Source organism: Macrobrachium nipponense, chromosome 29, assembly GCF_015104395.2.
Source record: "Macrobrachium nipponense isolate FS-2020 chromosome 29, ASM1510439v2, whole genome shotgun sequence".
NCBI lineage: Eukaryota > Metazoa > Arthropoda > Malacostraca > Decapoda > Palaemonidae > Macrobrachium > Macrobrachium nipponense.
In genome coordinates this window covers 8,941,568-8,965,087 of record NC_061092.1, presented here as the reverse complement: position 1 = coordinate 8,965,087, position 23,520 = coordinate 8,941,568, and the positions used below count along the sequence as shown (strand labels likewise).

The 23,520-nt window shown below is 34.5% G+C and overlaps 2 protein-coding genes across 5 annotated transcripts in view; one reads left to right on the top strand and one right to left on the bottom strand.

Moving 5' to 3' along the window:
• LOC135206096 (PITH domain-containing protein GA19395-like) overlaps positions 1 to 4,513 on the top strand; it is a 117,936-nt gene extending 113,423 nt beyond the window's left edge. The window contains 1 exon segment of the mRNA XM_064237324.1: positions 3,312 to 4,513. Coding sequence (XP_064093394.1) covers positions 3,312 to 3,522 — 211 coding nt within the window. The 3' untranslated portion in view covers positions 3,523 to 4,513.
• A 5,895-nt stretch (positions 4,514 to 10,408) lies between these two features.
• LOC135206092 (potassium voltage-gated channel subfamily H member 8-like) overlaps positions 10,409 to 23,520 on the bottom strand; it is a 421,415-nt gene continuing 408,303 nt past the window's right edge. For 2 of the 4 annotated variants that reach the window (XM_064237316.1, XM_064237317.1), the window contains exons 12-15: positions 23,103 to 23,335; positions 22,604 to 22,761; positions 18,682 to 18,901; positions 10,409 to 14,886 (exon numbers count right to left, since the gene is read on the bottom strand). In XM_064237316.1, the coding sequence (XP_064093386.1) occupies positions 13,702 to 14,886; positions 18,682 to 18,901; positions 22,604 to 22,761; positions 23,103 to 23,335 (1,796 nt within the window). In that variant the 3' untranslated portion in view covers positions 10,409 to 13,701. The remainder of the gene's footprint in view (positions 14,887 to 18,681; positions 18,902 to 22,603; positions 22,762 to 23,102; positions 23,336 to 23,520) is intronic. The other 2 variants (XM_064237319.1, XM_064237318.1) reach the window with 2 other exon arrangements.

Genomic DNA, 23,520 nt, shown 5'->3' with positions numbered 1-23,520 from the left:
GCAACTTCGATGGCATTTCAGAAGAATATGGCGCTCAGCGACATTGTGAGCACCACATTTTGGCGAAGCAACTCTGTGTTCGCTTCACACTACCTCAGGGATGTGAAAGTGGCACATGAGAACTGCTTTTCGCTTGGACCATACATATCAGCAGATTCAGTTTTGGGTATGGGAAGTGGCACGAATCCTATCCTTTAGAAAATGGATAGGTGTGCTTTTGTATGATTGTTGTTGGTTTTTTGGTTGTAGGGTCGACTGCTAGAGGTGGACTTCCCTTTATTTTAGCCTTAAAGTTTCAGGGACTAACTTTGTTAGGCTAGGTCAGGTGGTGGTGGTTTCTTTGCTTCGCTGCCCTTAAAGTATGGTCAATATGGTCTAGACACATTGTGGTCACGCCCCCCGTTGTCAGATCATCTAGATCTCACCAGCTATACAGGTCACGTCCTTGCTGGAGACTCTAGTAAAGCAAAAGTAGACTTGAGTGACAGTAATCACGAAGTCAGCTATGCTAACAGGTAAGGAACCAAGATGTCTTATCATCTGCATGTGAAATGTTTCCCAAAATCCTTTTTATTCTGTCCCTCCCCACCCCCAATGGTGGGAATCAGCTATATATATATCTGACAGGTAAGTGTCATGAACAAAATGATATTGTTATGATACAATAAAGTTTGTTCATACTTACCTGGGAGATATATATAATCAAGTACCCGCCCAACCTCCCCTCGGGGACAGTGGCATTTAAAAATCTGAATAGAAAATGGGAATGGTTCCTGACACCCGCCTCCCAGCGGCGGGAATGGGTACTAACCACCTGGCCGACCACTGCGTGTGCCGGGAGTTTTGAAATTCTGTCGGACTTCGGAAAATACAGCTATATATATATCTGCCAGGTAAGTATGAACAAACTTTATTGTATCATAACAATATCATTTTTTCAAAAAATCACAGCGCCCTTAGTTTTCAAGATTAAGAGTTCATTTTTGGCTCCTTTTTTTGTCATTGGCTTAAGTTTAGTATGCAACCATCAGAAATGAAAAAAATTATCATTATCGTATATAAATAATGCGATATATGATAGCGCAAAAACGAAATTTCATATATAATTGTATTCAAATCGCGCTGTGCGCAAAACGGTTAAAGGTAACAAATTACTTTTTTTTGTTGTAATGTACACTAAATTGCAATCATTGGTATATAACACATTGTAAAACGATAAAAGCAACACAGAGAAAATATTATCACAAAATAATGCATGAATTCGTAACGCACGGACGTAAACAAATATTTTTTTTTTAAATTCACCATAAATCTAAATATTGTCCTAGAGACTTCCAATTTCTTTCAAAATGAAGTCAAATGATTGAATATTACTATACTGTAAGAGTATTAGCTTACAATTGCAATTTTTGACCATATCTGACGAGTTAAAGTTGACCGAATGTCGAATTTTTATATATATATATTTTGATATGCAATTATTTAAAAAATAAGAAAAGTTACAACCTTCAAATATTTTTTGTTTTATTCTACATGAAATTGCGCACATTTTCATATATAAAACTCTATGAAATGCCTAATATGAAATGGAGCAAATATTCCGAGAATGGGACGTGCGCATTTCGGAGATTTGTGGCGGAGAATCTGTGCGCGGAGGGAAGGAAAGATTTATTTTAAATTCACCATAAATCTAAATATTTTGCTAGAGACTTCGAATTTGTTTCAAGATGAAGATAAATGACTGAATATTACTAGACTGTAAGAGTTTTAGCTTACAATTGTGTTTTTCGACCATTTCGTTAGAGTCAAAGTTGACCGAACGTGGTTTTTTTTCTATTATCGTGATTTTATATGCAAATATTTCAAAAATGAGAAAAGATACAACCTTCAATTATTTTTTGTTGTATTCTACATGAAATTGCGCACATTTTCATATATAAAAAAAACTTTATACAACGGCTAATTTAAAATGGTGCAAACATTACCACAATCGCACGTATGATTTTTTCGAAGAGTTACCGCGCGGACGCAAAGAAAATGTTATTTTTTTCATAAATTCACCATAAATCGGAAATATTGTGCTCAGAGACTTCCAATTTGTTGCAAAATGAGGTAAATGCTTGAATAAATTACTAGAATATAAGCGTTTTAGCTTACAATTGTGTTTTTCGACCATTTCGGTAGAGTCAAAGTTGACCGAAGGTTGAAATTTTGGCAATTATCGTTATTTATATGAAAATATCTCAAAACTGATAAAAGCTACAACCATGGGTTGTTTTTAGTTGTATTGTGCATGAAATTGCGCACGTTTCCATAAATAAAACTTTATATAACGGCTAATTTTAAAATGGTGCAAACATTACCACAATCGCATGTATGATTTTTTTCGGAAGAGTTACCGCGCGGACGTAAGGAAAAAGTTTTTTCATAAATTCACCATAAATCGAAATATTGTGCTAGAGACTTCCAATTAGTTGCAAAATTAAGGTAAATGATTGAATAATACTAAAATATAAGATTTTAGCTTACAAATTGCGTTTTTCGACCATTTCGTGAGAGCCAAAGTGACCGAGGTTGAAATTTTGGCAATTATCGTTATTTACTATATGAAAATATCTCAAAACTGATAAAAGCAAATATCTCAAAACTGATAAAAGCTACAATCATGAGTATTTTATTGTTGTATTCTACATAAAAATGCGCACATTTTCATATATAATACTTCATGTAACGGCTAATTTACAATGGTACAAAAATTATGTCAAAGTGACAGAATAATTTCCGAGATGTGTCACAGATACTTTTTAGTGCGGCAAGAAAGAAATTCGCGCTTGCGCGCCTGCATATGATTGTAAACAAAACAACACCTTGATCCGTGAACTCCCAGCATCCCCCCAAAGGCGCGTGATTCAAAAGTTTTAGGCTGGTAGGCCTATAAGTATTTTTCCGCGAATTTAAAAAAAAGACTTTTGTAAGTCGACGTAAAATATGTCCAGTCGGCACACGAGAGACAAAAAATGTCGATGTAAAATACGTCCAGTCAGCAGTAAAGGGTTAATACAGTACAGCATTAATGGAAAAGCGAATGATCAGTATTGTGTTATTTCCTGATTTTAGAGAGATTCATGTTGCCACTTTGAGTTTATATTGTTTTAATCTTGTAGATTTCCTTGGAAAAAACCTTGTTTTGAAATTGTTTTATCTTTGGGATTGTACTTAACTTGATAGGTTAAGAAATTGGCATCTGGAATGCTAAGATATATAATAGTGATGAAAAATTGCAATAATTCTCATATTGTTTGTTGTTTCAGGGTTGTGAAATTTTCATCTGTGACTCACCTTTCGATACATTTCCCCAGTAACTTTGGGGAGGACACTACCAAGATATCGTACATTGGATTTCGTGGTGAATATACAAAAGCCCATCGGCATCGAGTAACCATATGCAACTATGAAATGTCACCCCAGTTATCTGACCATAAAGATAAAGCAATGGATGCTGTTGGTAAGCCCATTATGTGATTTGGACGTAAGGTACGTGAAATAGATAAGGTTTATTGGCATAAATATTTATTCTCAGTTTTTGAGATCTCTCAAAACATCTTCCTAGGTTTGATTCAATACGGGAGGAATTAAATCTATCGGCTCTCTTCTTTACACAGTAGCTGCTGGAACTTATGTTTTGGTGATATGGACATTTGCTCCTCATATGTTTTTATATAAACCCATCCTTCCTTGTTTTCTGTGTAATTAATTCAGTGTCATTAATTTAATTCCCAACACTCAATATAAAGTTCATGAATTTGCTGATGGTTCAGTTCTAGGAAAGAATAACCTTTGCTCTGAAATATTGGTATGATTATTCCTTATGCGGGAATAATTTGGGATACATTGGCGCCGTAACAGGGTTGAATCCAGCAGTGAGGAAAGGAGAAAACACGACTAATTGGGTGAAATGTGATATCACATTTGAATGTTGTTGGACATTTACCGGGAGTTATTTCTCTTGGAAAAGTTGTGTATAGTTAGAGATAGGGTTTGAAAAATGACAGTATGTTGAATGATACATAATGAACAAAGAAAGCAGAAATCACATTTGATTTTATATTTATAAATTAAGAAACGTTTGCAGTGTTTTATTGTGGAAATAGGAAAGGATTTAAGATGAGAGCAAGTAATTTTGGTTTTAGATATAAAAACTATTTTTTACAAATATTTGGCAAATGTTTCTAAAAAGGAATCAAGTTAGGAAATGGTTTTTATTCAGAATATTGTATGCTATAATTGTGCCTATTCTTACCTTTTTTATTTTACTAAGAGGTAGTGTTTGCAATTTAGGTGTAAGGGTTTCTCCAATCATGGTGTCAGGTGCTTGATACCTTTTTGTTCACCATAATACTGTACTAAGCTGTGATAAAAACTGTACGGGATAGGCTTATACCAATTAAGGTAAAGGATGCTCTGCTGCCATTGTATGAAAATGTCCTCTACATAAAAAAATGACAGGATTGAATAGATTTTCATTTCAAACCTTCTTGAGACATTTGTGCAAAAGGAAAAGGTTACTTGGTATTGGCTAAAGTTTAGAACTATTGAAAATTGTTGATGTGATGTGAGGTGCTCAGCATTGCAAAATATATATGGAAGTGGAAACAGGGAATTAAGTGAGAAGCAGCATCTTGTGGTGGAAGCACAAGCCTTAGAAAAGGTAGACTGTTTTTGCCACCTTGGGAACTCACTGGTATCGAGAAGGCATTGAGAAACTACCAACACTTGGATGAATTGGAAAGACGATAGACTGCAGAAAAACAAGAGCAAAAAAGATTATTCCATTAATGAAAGAAGTGGAAATTATAAATGTGGCCTTCACTGTTCTGTGCAGCTTGAAGAGGCAACTTTTAACAGGTATGACCACAAAATGCCAAGAAATAATACTAAGGTGCAATTTGAAGATCATGTTACAAATGATACATATGGTGTCTTGAGGCTGCAAAATCAGCAGATCTTCAGGTTGAGATGGTTTGGCAGTGTGATAATTTATGAGCAGTTGATCATAAAAATTGTGGATATGGAATTAGCAGGGTGAAGATAATAGGAGGCTCCAGAAAATCATAGAGAACTGGCAGAGCTTAAGTCATGGACCAGACAGGAATTCAGGTAGAAGGGTTAAGAACAGAAAAGGTGAGAGAACGTATTTAGCTTCTGATCCTGTAAAAGGAAAATAGGGTATACAAACATTAATGATGCTGATGTTGAAAAGGTACTACATGGTAATGGAGTATTATGCTGTTCATTCAAATGACTGTTGAAACCATATTTTGCATTATGGACTGGAAGGTATATAGCATACTTATTGAGCCTGTTTTTTCCAGACAGAAATATAAGTAAGAAATTTTCCAAGTGACATTTTGGATTGTCAGTAGAATATGATCATATACATACCTATTTCTTGCAAGTAGAGCAACTGCTTACATTTTATTTTGCAAATTATTGATGGAAATGAAACCAACTTAAGTGGACTTGAGGTGTCCATGGTTGTCATATTATTAAAATGTTCAACAATGTTTATCGGTCTTGGCAACATGGGACAATAATCTTAAATGCATCTTATATTTTATACATGTAATGTGATATCACCTTGGGTGAATTTGAAATTAACAAATTTTACGCAGTTTCACTTAGAACAGTATGTATGAACTTTCATTGGCAGACAAGCCTATGGAGAGAGAGCTATGGAATTCTTTTTCCATGACATTTCCTTTGAAGGAGATGAGCCAGAGATAAAAGGGAGGGTTACAGTAATGCTCCAGGATGGAAAATAGACCCTCTTTTAAAAAGACAGATTGGCTAACTACTCTTAGCAAAGATTTTTTTAACATAATCCTCTGGAAAACAGGCATCACTATTTGGCCAAAAACTCAGTATCCTTGAGACTAAAAAACATCTCTCTTCAATAACAGCTTGGATTCCTGAAAAAATAAAACCATCAAGGTTTGCTATATGCAAGGTAAGACCATACTAAGACCTTCACTAAGTACCTCCTGGCCTAGTAATGCTTGGAGGATAGCATCCTATTGATCACCTTGATTTCCTTTGTATTCTTTCAGCACAGGGAGTGTTTGGAAGGTAACTTCAGCCTATGCATAGCACAGTTTTTTTCTTTGTGGTGAGTAATGGAGGTTAACATGTAATCATGTTTTACTGTTCTGTTGGTGATATCTTTCATGAAGTCCAGAGACTTCCTCCATGGATGTGAAGATTATGGTGACTTGTTAATAAGTTGTCTGATCTCTGTAGGACAAGAAGGATGAAGAGCTTCCACAATACCCCCAACTTATGTAGTCAGTGAGTATAGGTAGATGTGATTTTTTTGCCTAGCATGGTTGCACACAAATTTGCTTAGTGCTTTTACTTTATACAGGCCAGTTACTTTACTGAAAGAGTCCTCCCCCACGCCTTGTGATTGTTATTGCTCATGTGGGCTTTTGTTAGACAGAACAACAGATGACAAGAGGACTAAGTAGGTAAAGAAACTTTCTGAAGCTCTGAAGATATTTACTTCAGAATATTATTGTTAAACAGGTTCTAATTTATGAAACCGACTACATATTACAAACTACATCTTTAGTGGACTGACCTTATATATTTTACCTGTGCTTTTACATGTGGCATTAGCTGAGAATGGAGTCTTCAACAAGGAGTTTAGACATAGGGCAAGTATCTTCAATGGAAGAAGCACTACTTCTGACATCATAGGCATCAGCTTATGCTATATTGTTTGTCTTAGTTACCCTTGAGATCTTAAATCTTGCTCTTTTCTGGATGGAATTGATATACTACTGGCTTTGTTTTTGTGGTGTCAGGATACACTAATAGCATGTTGGAAATTGTCAGTACATTTTCTTTTATTCATATTATGGAGTGATACACTGACAGCATGTTCGTAATTGCCTTTCTTTTAATATATGAGAACAGAAAGAGGTATGGCACAGTATCATGTTGAAGGGTACTGCATATTTTAAGTACTTTTGCCCAATTAAGGATTTATAAAATATATATAACTTCATTGCATTTGGAAAATGTACTTGACAAGGTTACTGTCCATAATGCCATTGCATTCTTTCTTTCTCAGATGCTGAGTGGTTACTGCTGTTTGAGAAAAATGCCATGAAGACTTCCACCTTATTTCCTTTGGGAAACATCAACTACCATCGTATGGATTCATTATTTATTGAGTGTCGCCCAAATCATGGCTAACATGGACTGTACTTTGTGTTGTTTATGACTTCAGTAAAATAAGGTATATTACTTTGAATCTTTTAAAATTTGGTACAGAAATGTAAAATATTTTAGTGAAATAATTAAACAGTGTAACAAGAAAAAAAAAAGCTAAGCTGGAGTAAATAAAATTTTTTGTCATAACTTTATATTGATTTGAGAGTAAACTATAAACTATAATGAAGTCATTGTCTTTATTGAATTTTAAAATTAAATAACTTTATTGGTATTCCAAAGATGCATGTCTCTATGTATAGGAAGCTAAGCTGCCTTATCATTATCAGCCACTGTTCAGAAATGTAAATGAAGCACAAGTAAGAACTCTGGCATCTGCAACTACGTACGTTCTTCAAGCTCTTCAGAATAAAAGGTAACATACTTATTCCTATACTTTATTATTTCCATCAGAAATCATCTTGTAAAGTGGAAAGTTAAGAAACTTTGGTGTTTTATAGATATTTATTAACATATTTACAAACAACATTTCATGCGAGTATGGTATAGCTGCCATTAGTTGAGAAATGGTGAAGGAGATAGGATAGAGTCATATTTCAATGTTCATTTTTCAGATTACCTCGATATAATGCATCGTGTAGGAAGTGTAATTACTAGCTTCCAGTAGTTAGGAAAAATTATATTAAAAAAACTTAAGTTTCAAAGGTTATTATTTAGTTCAACTTGACCACTCAGGTTGATGAGTAAAACAAATTGCTAACATGTAAATATGCTACATTGGTGAAACTAATGATATTTTTTACCTTAGTAAAATGTTTCAAAGGTTCTGGTATTTCAGATGTATGCCATTTTTCAGACTGTAAACATGAATACAGTTGCCCTAAGATCAGTAAGTTGTATAAAAGTAGTTTACCAGACCACTGAATCACTTTTTCTAGACCTGTAGGGTCAGGCCAAAGGGATTTTTTATAACTGAGCTGTGAATATTCGATGAAATGCAAAGGCAAATAGTAAACAGTTTAGGCTGAAGAGATATTGTGAAAAAAAAAAACCCAGTACCACCACCAGTAAGTCATGCAAGTCCCACTAGAAATGATAACCCCCCATCCCAGGGGAATAAACAAAGAACATTGATCCCTTTAGTTTGAGATTCAGTTAATACCATAAATGTGGAAGATTTGAGCTATATCGTTGATAGACAACTTCAGGTGGTTTTACAAATTCATTTTTAATATTGCTGTCGTGATCTGGTGTAATTGAAAAAATTTGAAATAAAAATTTTTGTTGTATACAGCAGGTTACAGTCCACCATCTACATTTATATGTTTAAAAGTTCGACGGCATTTTTCTCTAAAGGTTTTAATGAAAGCAAGAGTATATGATTATTCAGACTAACTAGGAAGGTTAGGATTAGGGACAGAGTTAGTTATTGTTTTGACTGCAGGGATGTGATGCACAACAGTAGAGAAATCTATGCTTATTGTGCTTCACATGTACTAACCTTAGTTTCAGATTGGCATATATTAATCTGAAGTTCACATGATTCGTATTTACAAAAGGACATTGGATGAGAATGATACATGGTAAAAAAGATCAAAATGTTCAATCTTGTGTATGAAAGTTAACTTGCAGGTTGTGTATAGCTCATATGTTTTTTGCTATTTACAAAGTAAGCAAATTGAACAGTTATGTGTATTTTTTAGTTTGCATTCATTTATCAAATCCAAGGATCTACTCTTGATGTAACTTTTGAAAGATACAGAGTTTGATTTTCTGTATACTTTGATTTTTAGTTGGTGTATCTTTGATCTGGACACTTTATTTAGTTGAATTTGGGTTTGCCTTGGTGTCTGTGGTTATTAGCCGTACGTATTTGTTAGTCTCTTATTGCTGTTGTATTTCAAAGATGCACATGTCAACAGATTTTAAATTGTTTCCAGCTCACTGTTGTTCAAAATATTATCTTGTACAATTTTACCTGTGCATACTTTAAAATATAGTATATTTGTGACTCAAAGAATTTCCATTTACTTCATACTAAGCTGTTGTATCATGCTTTTCAAGGAAATAAGTTATGCCCAAATTCTGACCTTGTAAAGTTGCTGAAAAACAGCCAAAAAGAGTAAAGGTTCAAAGTAGTACACCAGTGTGCCTATGAGTGCGCAGTGTTTAGAGCCATTCAAGGTTTAAAACTGATTTTCTATATTTTGAGGACTGTTCGCTTTGCTTGGTAATCCAAGACCCTAATTAAGAAAATTAAGGAGGTATGGGTTGGGACTGAAATGGATGCTCAGTTTGGTTCAGTAGAGAAGGGAGACAAAAGATGAATCATCTTTCCTTGGGGATCTTCCCTGCCAAGTTGTAAATCTTCACAATCCGATTAGTGTGGTGCTAGTTCCCTTCTTCACTAGTCACAATTCAGCTGCCTTTTACTGTCTCTGATGGTTTGCTGTGCAGGTACATGTTGTCCAGTTAATGGGCTCAATATGTGTCCATCAGGAAGCATTTTGAATAGACATGACCTGATGCCAATTTCAGTGCTTGCGTTCTTGAGATGGCCAGTCCTCTACAATGTTAGAAACCATCCCTCCAATTTTTCTGCAAATGGAGGACTGATGTAGACATCAGAGCTAAATCTTGCAGCACTATTAGAAGAAAATTGAAACGTATATGTAGTGTAGTTCAGGGTGATACAAGTTTTTGTAATTTCTGCTTCTCAAGACATAAGCATTCAGGACTGCTTCACAATGTCAGAGTTGAAAATTTATAAGGCACCATCATTAGATATGAAATAGGCCTTAAGAGGGATTCTAAATTTGCTGCCCTTAGCACTAGCATCCTCAGCTCAGCATTCAGAAGGATTGATGAATTATGTTCATCAAGGAAGGTATGCTATATGTTGGCTTTAAACAGCTGGCTTATTGATTACACATAAAATATTAGTACTTTATTAGTTCGACACCCTAATAACAGATTAGGAAGGTTCTTTTCACCTTGGGACTAATACTCAGTATTGTCATAAATAAATGGAAGTAGCTTTAGATAATTTTTTTTTACTGAGTCATAGTTAGTAAACTGTTATGGAAATTCCAGCTGTTTGAAGAATTATGTTTTTCCTTGGATTTCAGGTAGCTGATAAAAGATTCATTTTAGTAAAAATGAAAATAAAAATCACTTTTTGGTAACCATTTATTTTTTGTATAGAGATCTTTTATATATTGAAAAAAAAAATTTTTTTGACACTTAATTTTTTATGAATTTCTCTTCTTAAATCAATTTAGAAAATAGCAGCCAGTGGTTTTTTTGGTTCATTAGGTGAATGGTAAATTTAGTACCTTTGTTGTAGTTAAATTTAGTACCTATGCTGTAAGTTAGAATGCTCAAATGTTATTGTCGATCTGTCTTAAGTTTTTTCACAATAATATACAATTGGTACATTACTTCATAAGGTTTAAGTCAATTTTCTGTATCCTATTTTTCTGGTACCATTATTTGCTTGACAAGTAGTTTAGATCTGCAACTCTTTAGAAAAGGGTTTTTGATCCAGAATTTTTTATTATTACTGTCATTATTATGCATATTGTTATTATTACATATTCTGAAGATGAATCCTATTCATGTGGAATGAGCCTGCAAGGGGCCATTCACTTGAAATTCAAGCTTCCAAAGAATATGGTGTTCATTTGAAAGAAGTTACAGAAGACAATAAAAAATACAGAAAGAAGAGATCAGTTATTAGGAAAAAGGTCAATCAATAGAAAAATAGATAGAAATAGAAATAAATTATTAAAATACAAGGTGAATTGTTTTAGGGTAGTAATGCATTACACCTGTACTTGAATTTTGAGGTTCTATTTACATAACATATTTACTGAAACTGTTCCACAGTCCAATGGTGTGAGGAATCAAGAGACCTCTGGAACTGGGAAGTTAGCTGCGCAGGACACTTACTACATATTGGTGCTGCTGTTTAGCAACACTGCGTAGTAAATGTGCCAATTTTGTGTATCTGCTCCCAGCTATAGTTTTCTCACCTTTCCTATTGTGATATATTTATTTGTTCTTCATCAGTAAACTTGGTAAGAGAGATGTTGTTGGATGACTAACTTGAAACAGGGAATTTTAGCTTTGCTGTTTTTTAAGCAGTGGATTTTTGGTACTGGTAAGTGTACTAAGGTGAACCTAGACTCTTGTTAGATTCTTGTGAGATTACTTTTCTCTGGTATTTATCTATCCAACTCTACTGAAGTATGAAAGGCTTTATTACTTTTATACAAAGTTCAAAAAACTACTTTCAAAATATCATTATTCGAAGCATTTTATATAATACAGAAACTGGTGTTTGTCAAAATATATTTTGATTGTGTCGTTGATCTGAATTACTGTACATTTAATACTATTCAATTCATCAATACAGTCGTGTTCTTGAATTTACAGCAGTAGCTAGTCAGGATAGTAATAGTCTGGATTACCTCAGCAAAATAACATTTAACATTACTAGATTTTAATATATTCAAGATTCAAGATGACGTATGTACAATATCATTAGGGATCACTATATTAATATTCAACCCAAGTGTCACATATAGAGAAGATGTTACCAGAACATATTTGCACAAAACAAAAGCAATTATGACTACCTGTATTTTGTTACTTTGCTCCCACAGCTGGTGTATTTGTGGCTTTGTGTAAGTTTAAGGAAATTAGTAATAATCTTGATTCAGATAAAAATAGAATCAAAGGATATTTGTAGGTTTACATGTGTTGAAATATTTGTACACATGTATAAATTCAGTGATAATTAAGATATTCAAACTTGAAATTAGTAACATATGTAAAGGGTTTGTTATATCTGAACAGAATAATTAATTCACTGTATCATCTTTGACAAAATGGTGTAACAGGAAGTTTTGATGCAGCAATTACAATTAACCTCTTGAAGTCTGTCACTGGCACTAATATTGTGGGTTGTAAAAGTAAGAGAGTTTATTTTGCAATTTCTAGTCAGAATTCTGCGTAAGGTAGTTTTTACCATCATTTTGTTTATTTTGCAATTTCTAGTCAGAATTGATTCTTCAGATATACCATCTGGATTTAATTGTTCTCTAGTTTATCAAAGGGTTTAAATATAAATTAAACTCAACCCAATTTTTTTATGAGAAAATAACGTGTGGAGGTGAAATTTTGTTAAGAAAACTTTTGCATTGAATGCTGTTAGTATATTCTGTGTTACAGTAGGAAGAGAACACCCTGTAATAATATTAGTTAAGCAACAAAATCAATAATCATTCATAAATTACTTTTATATTGTGCAGATATGATCACTTTTTATTTCCACCAAAAATATTTCTATTAATTGTATGTACACCATCAGGAACCTAATGTAATGTATCACAATAATAGGGAAAGAGACAGTGGAAGATGATGGATAAGTCTTGTATTCAACAAAATGTTTTGTAGTTAGGATGATTCTGAAGTAACTTCCCAACAAACATAGCAAAAGACAGTATAGAAATAACTTGACACCACCACATGTAAAAGACAGAGCATAATTTGCATAGCGTACAGTTATGCTAACATTCTATAAACAAGATACAGTAACAAGATTTGAAATTATTTCAAAGACTGTTAACCTAAAAAGTGGCACAAGTATTGATTAATCATTTAAGACTGTTAATATAAATGTTTTTGAATTGGACAAATTAGTTATCCAAGATCCTTCATTATGAAAAATCCTGAAAATCCAATTTTATTAAATATACACATAATATCATATTTATGTATATGATGGATCTTCTTACTTGTAGGAAAATTCTAACAATTGCTTAGTTAAAGATAAAAAGAATAGGAAGCATGCATTCTCATTATATTGAGACCTTAATTTGTTATAAATATTAAATATATGAATTAAAGACTTGTGCATGCAATCGTTCACTTCCATGTGAACACTGTACGTACATATGTATTAATAAATAAGTACTGTTGATAGGCAGGTGCAGGTTTGGCAGATGTACTTACAGCATGTGCATTACATAGTTAAAAGTATTAATAGAGGTAGAATGGCTTTTAGAAATCTTTTTAAGTACAAGATAGCCCCATTAAGAAATTAATGGTTTCCCCATTGAATATAAAAGCCCTTGGTATCCACTCAAAAATTAACATATCTACAGAAAACTTGTTAACACCAGTGTGTCTATATACCCTTTTAACTAATTGAAGATAATTGCTTATTCTATCTAAAATTTAAAATCATTTGAAGATATAAAAATAAATTCTTTAATTTTGCAACTATATACATGTTCATCTGATTTCAAATAGTAATTTCATGTAATCCTTGCCATATTATAATTTCAGATTTATGGTTGATACAGTTATTACAAATGTAATTCATATTTTACTCTTCCTTGTCTTATTTTGCTAGTTTGTACCACATATTTAGTAAACTAAAGATCATAAAGCGATCCTTAGCTAGAAATCTGTTACACATGTTGACTTTTTATTCACAGTAGACAGATCTCCTGTATTTGGCAAATTCACTTTTTCAGATAGCACCGCAGCATTAAGTCCTGTATCCTTATATTCGGTTTTAACTCCTGAAAGAGAAGTATTTGAAGGATAGGAAGAAATTCTCAAGGATGATACGGGCATTGAAGTACTGCGAGTCATTGTGTGATTTACTTCAGAGAAACAAATCAGATCAGAAGGTGGACACTTTTTTGAGGATCTGTAGTTAACGATAGTGTTTTCTTCATCTTCAGTGGTGTCCTCATTCTGGGTGTGAGGTAGTGGGTCATGTGGTTGTTGGAAGGTTGAATGTTGTGACTGGTTTATCAGGTTAACACTAGAAAGGATATCTTTGAGACTGCCAGTACTTCGTGATCCTGATATGACAGTTCTACCCCCCTGCGGCTTTGGATGCCAATTTTGAACATTCGTTAATTGGTAAGTTTCCACGGTGGTATTTTCTTTTTTGTTGTTATTGTTATTTCTACCATCCCCTGCAGTAGGAGAAACTTCTTGAATAGTAATTGCTGGGTTGGGATTTTTTCCAATGGGATCTTCTTGGTACTTAATAGTTAAACAAGGAAGCTCTTCTCTGTCTGGTGTTGAAACTGGGCTGCCAGAGCTGCTACTACTGTTGCTTCCAGCAATTGTGATACATGTATGAGCATGACTTCCTTGTGATGTGGACGTAGCAGGCGGTAAAGTGGAAGGACTGGTAAAGGAATCTTTGTTGTAAGGTTTGGCATCAGAATCATCAGTTTCCTCTGTAATGCCCAACAACTGAAGAACTCTGGTGCGATGGGCCAACACAAAAGCTTCTAATACTGCTACAGGGACATCTATTGGAAGGTCAGTTTGTGTTGAAACATTTCTGGTGCGATGATGGGGAGTTGATGAAGAAGTTTTTGTTTCAGCGCAAGTGGCAAATACACTAGGAGAAGACCTGCAGAGTGGTGTAAGTCTGTTTACTTCCATGTAACATGTGGCAACACCACCTTGAGTACTCCCTCCAGCAACTCCACCTCTAGGTCTACCAGTACCTTCACTGCTGGCAACTGTGTAGCAGCTTCCTACTCCTCCAACACCCATATTCTCATGCCCTCCAATATTGTGGCTAATAGACTGTAGAAGTTGTAATGCTGAACGCACCTGAAAGAGAGAACTCTATTATTATTATTGGTTATATATTGGATTTGAAGTAAATGCTTAAAGTTTGTTATGTAATAAAAATTTGCCATATGGTATTTACATTGTAAAGAATGAAGAAAGGTAATTCCAGAATAGATTATTGTAGGTTTCAAGCCCAAGGCTTCTCTAATTTGAAACCATATTTTCCATTGTAGTATTAAATTCACAGTTACTGGGGCTTCTCAATTTTTATCACATTTCTTAAAGCTCTGTAGGGAAAGTAAATTAATTACTGTCACCTTTTTGAAATCATGGCTCTAAAAATATTCAGCATACTCCAGAAATCAGCTCTCAGAGTTGTCATCCAGATGGGGAAAGAACTTTTCAAAGTCGTATATTCATCAGGATAGACGGGTCTTTTCAAACATTGGGAAATGCTGTACAGAGACTAAAAGCAATTATATCACACATTGAAGATGATGTAATACAATTTTGCCTCTCCCACTGAATAATGTGTTCTATCAGCTCATGGCTAAAAATTGGTGAGAACGAGATTTATCTCTTAACTCGGTTTTGGAAATTGTTTAACCTTTTTATGATATTACATACATCATTTACAATCAGGCTGCAGGAATCTTAACTTAGTACGTAAAAATTACTTTTAATTTTTTTACTATTAGTTTCTTTAATTTTTTTACCATTACAATTTTGGTTGATATTGCATCATTAAAGCACTCCTTATAGGTTAAACCATCCTTACTACTGTGGTCTTAAGAAATTTAATGTTTCAAGCTTGACAGAAGCTTTGATCTTTAATTGGTATCTAAATGGAATAATTACCATGATATAATTTATGCAACAAATTGATATAGTTTATGCATCATTTAGTGACTGGAACATAATCCGTTCTTCACTAATTACAGGGATTACTGCCATTATCATTTGGTACCCTTTTGCCATATAAACTGGATTAACCTGTACACAGTTGAGAGATGCAGTCTCCGCCTCTCAATAATATTGGTTGTGACATGATATACATCAGTTGTTGCCAGAGAGACCACAGACATCTGTTGCTCTGGCTTAAAGGAAGGATAACAACAATGATAAAGTGGGTTGAGATGAACATTTGCATTACAGGTGGTGACTTCTTTTCCTGAGGTGAATGCAGGAGACTAGGCTGTGTTAGGACTATGATCATAATCGTAGCTACTCCTGCTATCACTGGCCTCTCATTATTTGAGAGCACTGACATTGTATATGGCATAATGTACTGCAAGTTGCTGATGTTTGTGGATGTCACACTGGTTCAACTAAAGCTTCTAGGGGTGTAGCAAATAAAACTGTGGCTGTCACTGCTGCTGGGATTCTACACAAGTGACTGCTGCAAGTTGGAGTTGCTGCTATATGGATGGAATGAATTGCCGCTAACTGGAAATGTCTTAAACGTTGCTGATAGGAATGCAAATGGTTGCTGTGCTATTTACTTTGGTTCTTGAGGTTACGTAGTAAAGGTGAATTCTTGGTGCTGCAGACATGGCATCTGAAATGTATTGACTAGGAGAGCTGGTGCTGGTTAAATGGGTCTCCAAGCAACTGGAGAAATAATCTTAAGGAAGGCTGGACAGAGGATCTTATTGGTTACACTAACTCTTAACAGGTTGTGAAGACTGAAGAGATTGGTGCCACAAATTTTATTCCTAGCTGTGGTTGTTGATAGTGATGGATCAACTAATTCTTCTATGGGTTTCTATGCTGTTACCTTTGCTTCTTCTTTTGGTTACTACAAGAGGTAAAACCTTGTTGGTGCTGTTGGTATTGGCCTTTCTACACACTGTTACAGCAACTAACAATATGCAAAGCTAGGAATGCCAGTGTGGCAGCTGTGTATATCAATAGCAGTATAACTGATAATTAAGGACATAAAAGTCTGTGTGTAGAATATGTTTGCATTTTTCCATGACTTTTCAACTCTCCTGCCATATTATGCATGATAAATGATTGGTTATCATTGCATTATTTAAAAAAAACAAAAATAAAATGAGCAACTGTCATCCTCTGAAAACCATTTGTATCCAAATCAATACATGTAACGGCTTAGCTTTACACAGTATACCATCCATAGTCAGCGGATGGTTTACAATGCTAAGCCCTTACATATATTGATTCGAATACAAATGGTTCTCAGAAGGTGGCAGTTGCTCATTTTATTTTTTTAAATAATACAATGAATAACCATCATTTGTAATCATGTATAATATTTCAGGAGAGTTGAAAATTCATGGAAACATGCAAACATATTCTACACACAGACTTTATGGTCCTTAATTCTCAGTTATACTGCTATTTGATTTACACAGCTGCCACAAACTGCATCCTTAGCTTTGCAGGAATGCCAGTGGTTTCTATGCTGTTGCCTTTACTTCTTCTTTTGGTTACTACAAGAGGTAAAACCTTGTTGGTGCTGTTGGTATTGGCCTTTCTACCTTCACTGTTACAGCAACTAACAATATGCAAAGCTAAGGATGCAGTTTGTGGCAGCTGTGTAAATCAAATAGCAGTATAACTGAGAATTAAGGACCATAAAGTCTGTGTGTAGAATATGTTTGCATGTTTCCATGAATTTTCAACTCTCCTGAAATATTATACATGATTACAAATATGGTGATTATTCATTGTATTATTTAAAAAAATAAAAATGAGCAACTGCCACCTTCTGAGAACCATTTGTATTCGAATCAATATATGTAAGGGCTTAGCATTGTAAACCATCCGCTGACTATGGATGGTATACTGTGTAAAGCTAAGCCGTTACATGTATTGATTTGGATACAAATGGTTTTCAGAGGATGACAGTTGCTCATTTTATTTTTTTAAATAATGCAATGAATAACCATCATTTATCATGCATAATATGGCAGGAGAGTTGAAAAGTCATGGAAAAATGCAAACATATTCTACACACAGACTTTATGGTCCTTAATTCTCAGTTATACTGCTATTTGATATACACAGCTGCCACAAACTGCATCCTTAGCTTTGCATATTGTTAGTTGCTGTAACAGTGTGTAGAAAGGCCAATACCAACAGCACCAACAAGGTTTTACCTCTTGTAGTAACCAAAAGAAGAAGCAAAGGTAACAGCATAGAAACCACTGGCATTCCTATCAGCAATAATTAAGACCACTCCAGTAGCAGCAGCAACCCATAGAAGAATTAGCTGCACCACCATTCTCTTCAGTCTTCACAACCTTTGAGAACATAGTAAGTTAGTGTAACAAATAAGAGCCTCTGTCCAGCTTCCCTTAAATTATTTCTCCAGTTGCTTGGAGATCTTTCAATTTTCATTTAACCAGCACCAGCTCTCTTAAATCTGTACATTTCGGATGCCATGTCTGCTGTTGGCTTCTCTGTTAAGTCAACATCCTATGGTTTGTATTCAGTCTCTTTGATTGGGAGACATTCAAAATACTGCTGTCTTCATTGTTCCATTATTATTTTCCTTCCATGATATGTATTGCTATATGTTTTAAGTATTAAAACTTATGTGAAAACATTATCTAAAAATTATTTAACCTCTATTATAAAATGTCCTAGACTCGCAAGCTTTACTATATTTAAATGTGAGATAGAAAGTAATTTTTAACCATAAAATTATTGCAACTACAAATCAGGACTATTTTACATCAACAGTATAATTATACTAATGTAACCATTTCATTTTGTATAAAAAATAATACTTTCCAAATATAGGAGTGAACTTTATTTTTAACAATTGAGAACTATTATACTGCTCTTCCATTATACGAATTTACATACCTCTTGGGTAAGACCACTGACATCTGAGTGGAGAGTATTTACTTGTGTATCAAGTTTTTCCAGCTGAACCTTTGCCTGATCATCACCTCTAAGTTCATCGGAAGATCGGTGATGAATGCGAGTTGGAGATAGTGTCTTGAGTGCACTGCGTGACGGAGTACCACCACTACGTTCTCTACTGCGATGACCCCATCGAGGGCTCCCAACTTCCTCTTCATTCCTGTTAAAAGTTAAATCTGTCAAATTACTGGCTTTCTTGGAAGCATTTTTATGTAAAAGTCACAAGAGTTAAGTCATGCAGCTCATGTTGTAGTGTATGGCATTCTGTTTAAAAGTCCAATGCTGATGTTCATAATGTGAGTTAAGCAGCAAACTTCCTGCGTAACATACATACAATGAGACATTAGTTATTCGATAACTTAAGTGTATTAATGGGAACAATGAATTAATAAGATAAATTACTTCCCACATACATATTAATAATTTAAAACCCATTGAAAAGGCTTATCAGCTGATTTGGAAACCATTAAACCAAGTAATCTTCATTTTACTGAAGTTTTGTATTAACAGTTCTATTATATTAACAGTTGTCTTGACCACCTTTAAAGCAAGATTTATTTTACAGAGAAAGACTAAGTTAATGATTACGAATTTATTACAAATCTATTATAGATATTTTTTATTCAATGAGTACCAAGTACCCAAAGAGCATTGCTTTATAGTTCCTTATCACTGGAGAAGAGCTGTACAGATCAAGTAAAATATCAAAAAAAGGCAAGTACTAAAAGGCCACCTCAAACAAACATTTGTGTGACAAAACTAGAAAGGCAAGCACTTGAAATTCCTTGGTTTTGAAATAAATTTGAATTCTACAATTAAGTATAATTAATCTCTACTGTTTAAATGGATATAATCAACCTAACTGTCTGCCCTGACATTTAATGTACTTCTCTAAAGCTGAAACAAAATAAGTTTCATATTAAATTGATTGCTTACAAACTGGAAATGCACACCAGATGGAGTGGATAGGAGGAAGGGCTTTTCTTGGGAAGTGGGAATTTACTAAAGTTGGGTATAATCATACAACTTGCCGACCCTCATTTTCTAAATAGTTATGAACACTGCCAATAGTACTGTCTTGCAAGAAGCATATTATTCAGACAAAGATCTGGATCCCTCTGCCATGAGGTTCTGTAAAAGCCTTAATTGGAGACTTCTTGGAAAGGGCTCTAGAATACCTCGGAATTTTTTAAAAAGATATAGTCTTTGTGAAGATTTGTCACTCCTAACAGCAGTGACCAAGCTTAATGAAAACAACTTGAGAAATGAGGTCCAACTGTAAGTTACTTCTCGATACAACTTAGTGCTCCTGCAATCTCCCCCAGTGTTGTTTACAGTTAGAAGGTAAATAAGGCAGCCTGAAACTTTAAAAGGGATTTGAGAGGCTTGGGTCAAAGCCCAAGAATGGAGCCAGGAATAATTTTCAAGTAAATCAAACCACAAGTTTTTGAAGAAATGTAGCATTTTATATTAGTGCCAACAACTTCCCACTACAGTATTTGGGTAGAATAGCAGTAAAAGGTGATATGCTTAACTCCGTATTTTACCATACTTCAATACAAAGGTTAGAAACAATTATTTACAACTTAATGATACGCTGTAAAATTACCACTAAGATTTTGTTAGTCACGGTATAAATAAAGCATTTACTCAGGCAGCACGTTAATTAAAACTATTAAATCTAGAATATTTAAATGCACTTTGCAATCTTATTAAAAAATACCAGGCAGGCCTTGACTTTTATGTAAAAATTAAATAGTTGCATTTTTTACAAATATAAAACAAGACTACTATCTCACAATGCAACATTGAATGGTGTCATCTTTCATGCAACATGTATAGCTAAATATAAAACAAGACTACTAATGCTGTTATTACGTATACATTAATTTTATCTCAATGCAACTTCTGAATGGTGTCATCTTTCATGCAACATGTATAGCTAATTTCTCTTCATGATTTAATAAATGCTTAGCCTACATTTATCTACATATTGCTGTACTTCAGCTCTGAAATCAGCATCAGATGTTAACGATTTTGTCACAAGAGATGCCCAAACTTATAAAATGTGAATGCTCAAGAGGATTTTTGTAAGATTATAGATTACTTACAGAGCTGATGGTACTGTAAAGGGTCTATGCTATTACAATGCTCTACAGTTACCTAATACTAACACCATTTTGTATGATGTGCAATTTCTAAATTGTACTAAATGTACATGCTACAGAAAGCATCATCAAGTGAAGCGACAGTAACACATTTAGAAGCATATAAACAGCACTGCTGTAAGCTACCTAAATATGAACTTGAAAACTATTCTCCATTTCTTACAGAAATTTTGCCATCAAAGTACTGAATTTACTAAAGGGAACACAACTTCAAAGAAAGCGATTTTACACCAAGCATAAAAAACTGAAAGCAGGTATTTAAGTACAGTGTTTTTATTGACTTTTTATTAATACTTTATGCAAACGACACAAATGGTATACTGTACTGTATTGTTTGATGCAAAAGACACAAATGGTATACTGTACTGTATTGTTTTTATCAAATTGTTACTGATTCATCAAGAGTGGGCCTGATGACCTTGAGCATTCCATGAAAAGTTGAAGCCACTGCTTTTGTTCTGGGCACTGAAAATGTTTCGACAGCATTATTATTAGGTAGATACTTAATATGTACTCAAAAGTCATACCAGCCACTCATGGAGAGTTGTAAGTCTCTTGATTCCATAGTATTTATAGTTACAGTACATTTCCTAATTAAGACCTTTAAATCAGAAATAGGTAAAGAAATTAAGAAAACACTAAATGCAAAGGTCCATACTTAGGTGAGGAGGATGAGAGGTCAACAATACAGCTACCAGTGTGTCATAATAGATAGGAATGTAAGCTAATATATAGTACATTTTGTATTTGCCAAATTCAGATGTGCTTTTACTTGAACTGAAATATGAGGGAATCAAGGTGGTAAAAGTTCACTGCCTGGAGTTGATGAATCTGGCAGCAGATTTCATATGTGTGGAACAAACAGAAATCTGAATAAGAAACACTTTTGTAATGGCACAAGGTGCTTCATAGTAGTGTTGAAACTGTTATTAAAGTTATTAACACAGGAATCCATAACACAGCGCCCCAATAAGAACCACTGTGTCAACACTATGTAAAGACTGATGTTTAGGAAATACAGTACCTTGAAGGGGCAGGACTATGGCAACAGTGGAAGGTCCTTAATAAAATAAGGCTTGTGAAATATGGTTAAGCATGATATCTTTCTGTAGCAGCTTAAATCATAATTGCCTTTATGGGAAACAACAACAGGACCATAAATGAAATCCAACAAGCAGATATGTATACCTCTTAACTGTTGGGAAACGAAACTTTGAAGGTTAAGGCAACAGCAAACATCAATTAGTACTTAGAATAATGAAGTACCTTGTTAAACGAGCACAGTATTAACTGTTAGTTAAGACATGAGGTCCTTCTTAACTTACTTTAATTTTCATTAAGGTGATCTTACCCTGTAATACTCAAAGAAAAGACGCTTCCTGCCAAGCATCATTACATTTTCATATGAATCACACTGCTAAGAGAGAACTGCTTATTATCGACAAACACAGACACCTACTATGCATAACATGCACTACACTCGTAACAATGAAGCAATTAATCTTTTCCGTGATTGAATGTGACAGCGACATTAAACATCCACTATTCTACAGTGCGAAAGCAACAAACACCAAAATTTGTACTTATTATGTTTGGAACACCCAAAGTGATAAAAGTGTAATCCATCTAAGGAGCCATCTCTGGATGGCGACTACGGGAACACGCCAACAGCAAGCAGGACAACATTAACTGACCGGGCAAAGTTGAACCTTGTGGTGGTGCGGGAGTGGAGAGGTGACCTGGGAGACGTGGACACGGGGGATTTGTCGTCATCCTCGCTGCCCCGTTCCTCGTCGTCCTCGCTGATGGATGGCAGGTGGTTCTTTCCAGAGAATAAATCGTTGTCTTGCTGCTGTGAGAAAGGTGTGGTGCTGCTTTAGTGACATGAGACAAAACGGTTCTCTCTTTTGGATTCCAACGACACATCTTTTGAAACATTTGTCTCGACAACTTTAAACCACAGATTAAATAAAGTATTTTCAGACAAATTTCTATGGAAGTGAAATAAAAACTTTTATTTAAGAGTCACGCAAAACAATCCATATACTTCACTGCAAGTTTGTTTTTTTAGATTTAAATGACAAGCTTATGGCTCAACACTTTAAACCACTAAATATCAATATTTTCTGACTAATAAAAGTCTACTTTCAGTAAAAGTGAAATGTAAATTTAAGTAAGTCAGTACGAACTTACCTCGCTGTCATAACCTTCTCTAAGGTTGTAGGTCAAGTCATGCTTAATATCATTGGAAAACTCTTGCTGATATTCCAAATAAAATTTTAGGACCTCTAAGAGTCCAGGAATAAATATAGATTTTAGATCGCAATAGGTGAGAGCTTTCACATCACACGAAGACTTGACAACAGTGCTATCTGTTCCGTTCTGTAAATGCACATCTACGTCACTCCCGACAAGGTCGCCTTTGCCTGAAAATGTTGAGGTCTCAGTAAAATGGCTTACAACTGGATGGTAAACAAGCTTTGAAAAGTCTAAATAACAAAGATAAATTGGTTTGAGTCTGAGGTATTAAGATAAGGCAGTCCCCAGTTATTGGCAATGTGGTTTTATGGGTGCTTGTCTCGCGACGAAAATGCGCCGATAATCGGGTATC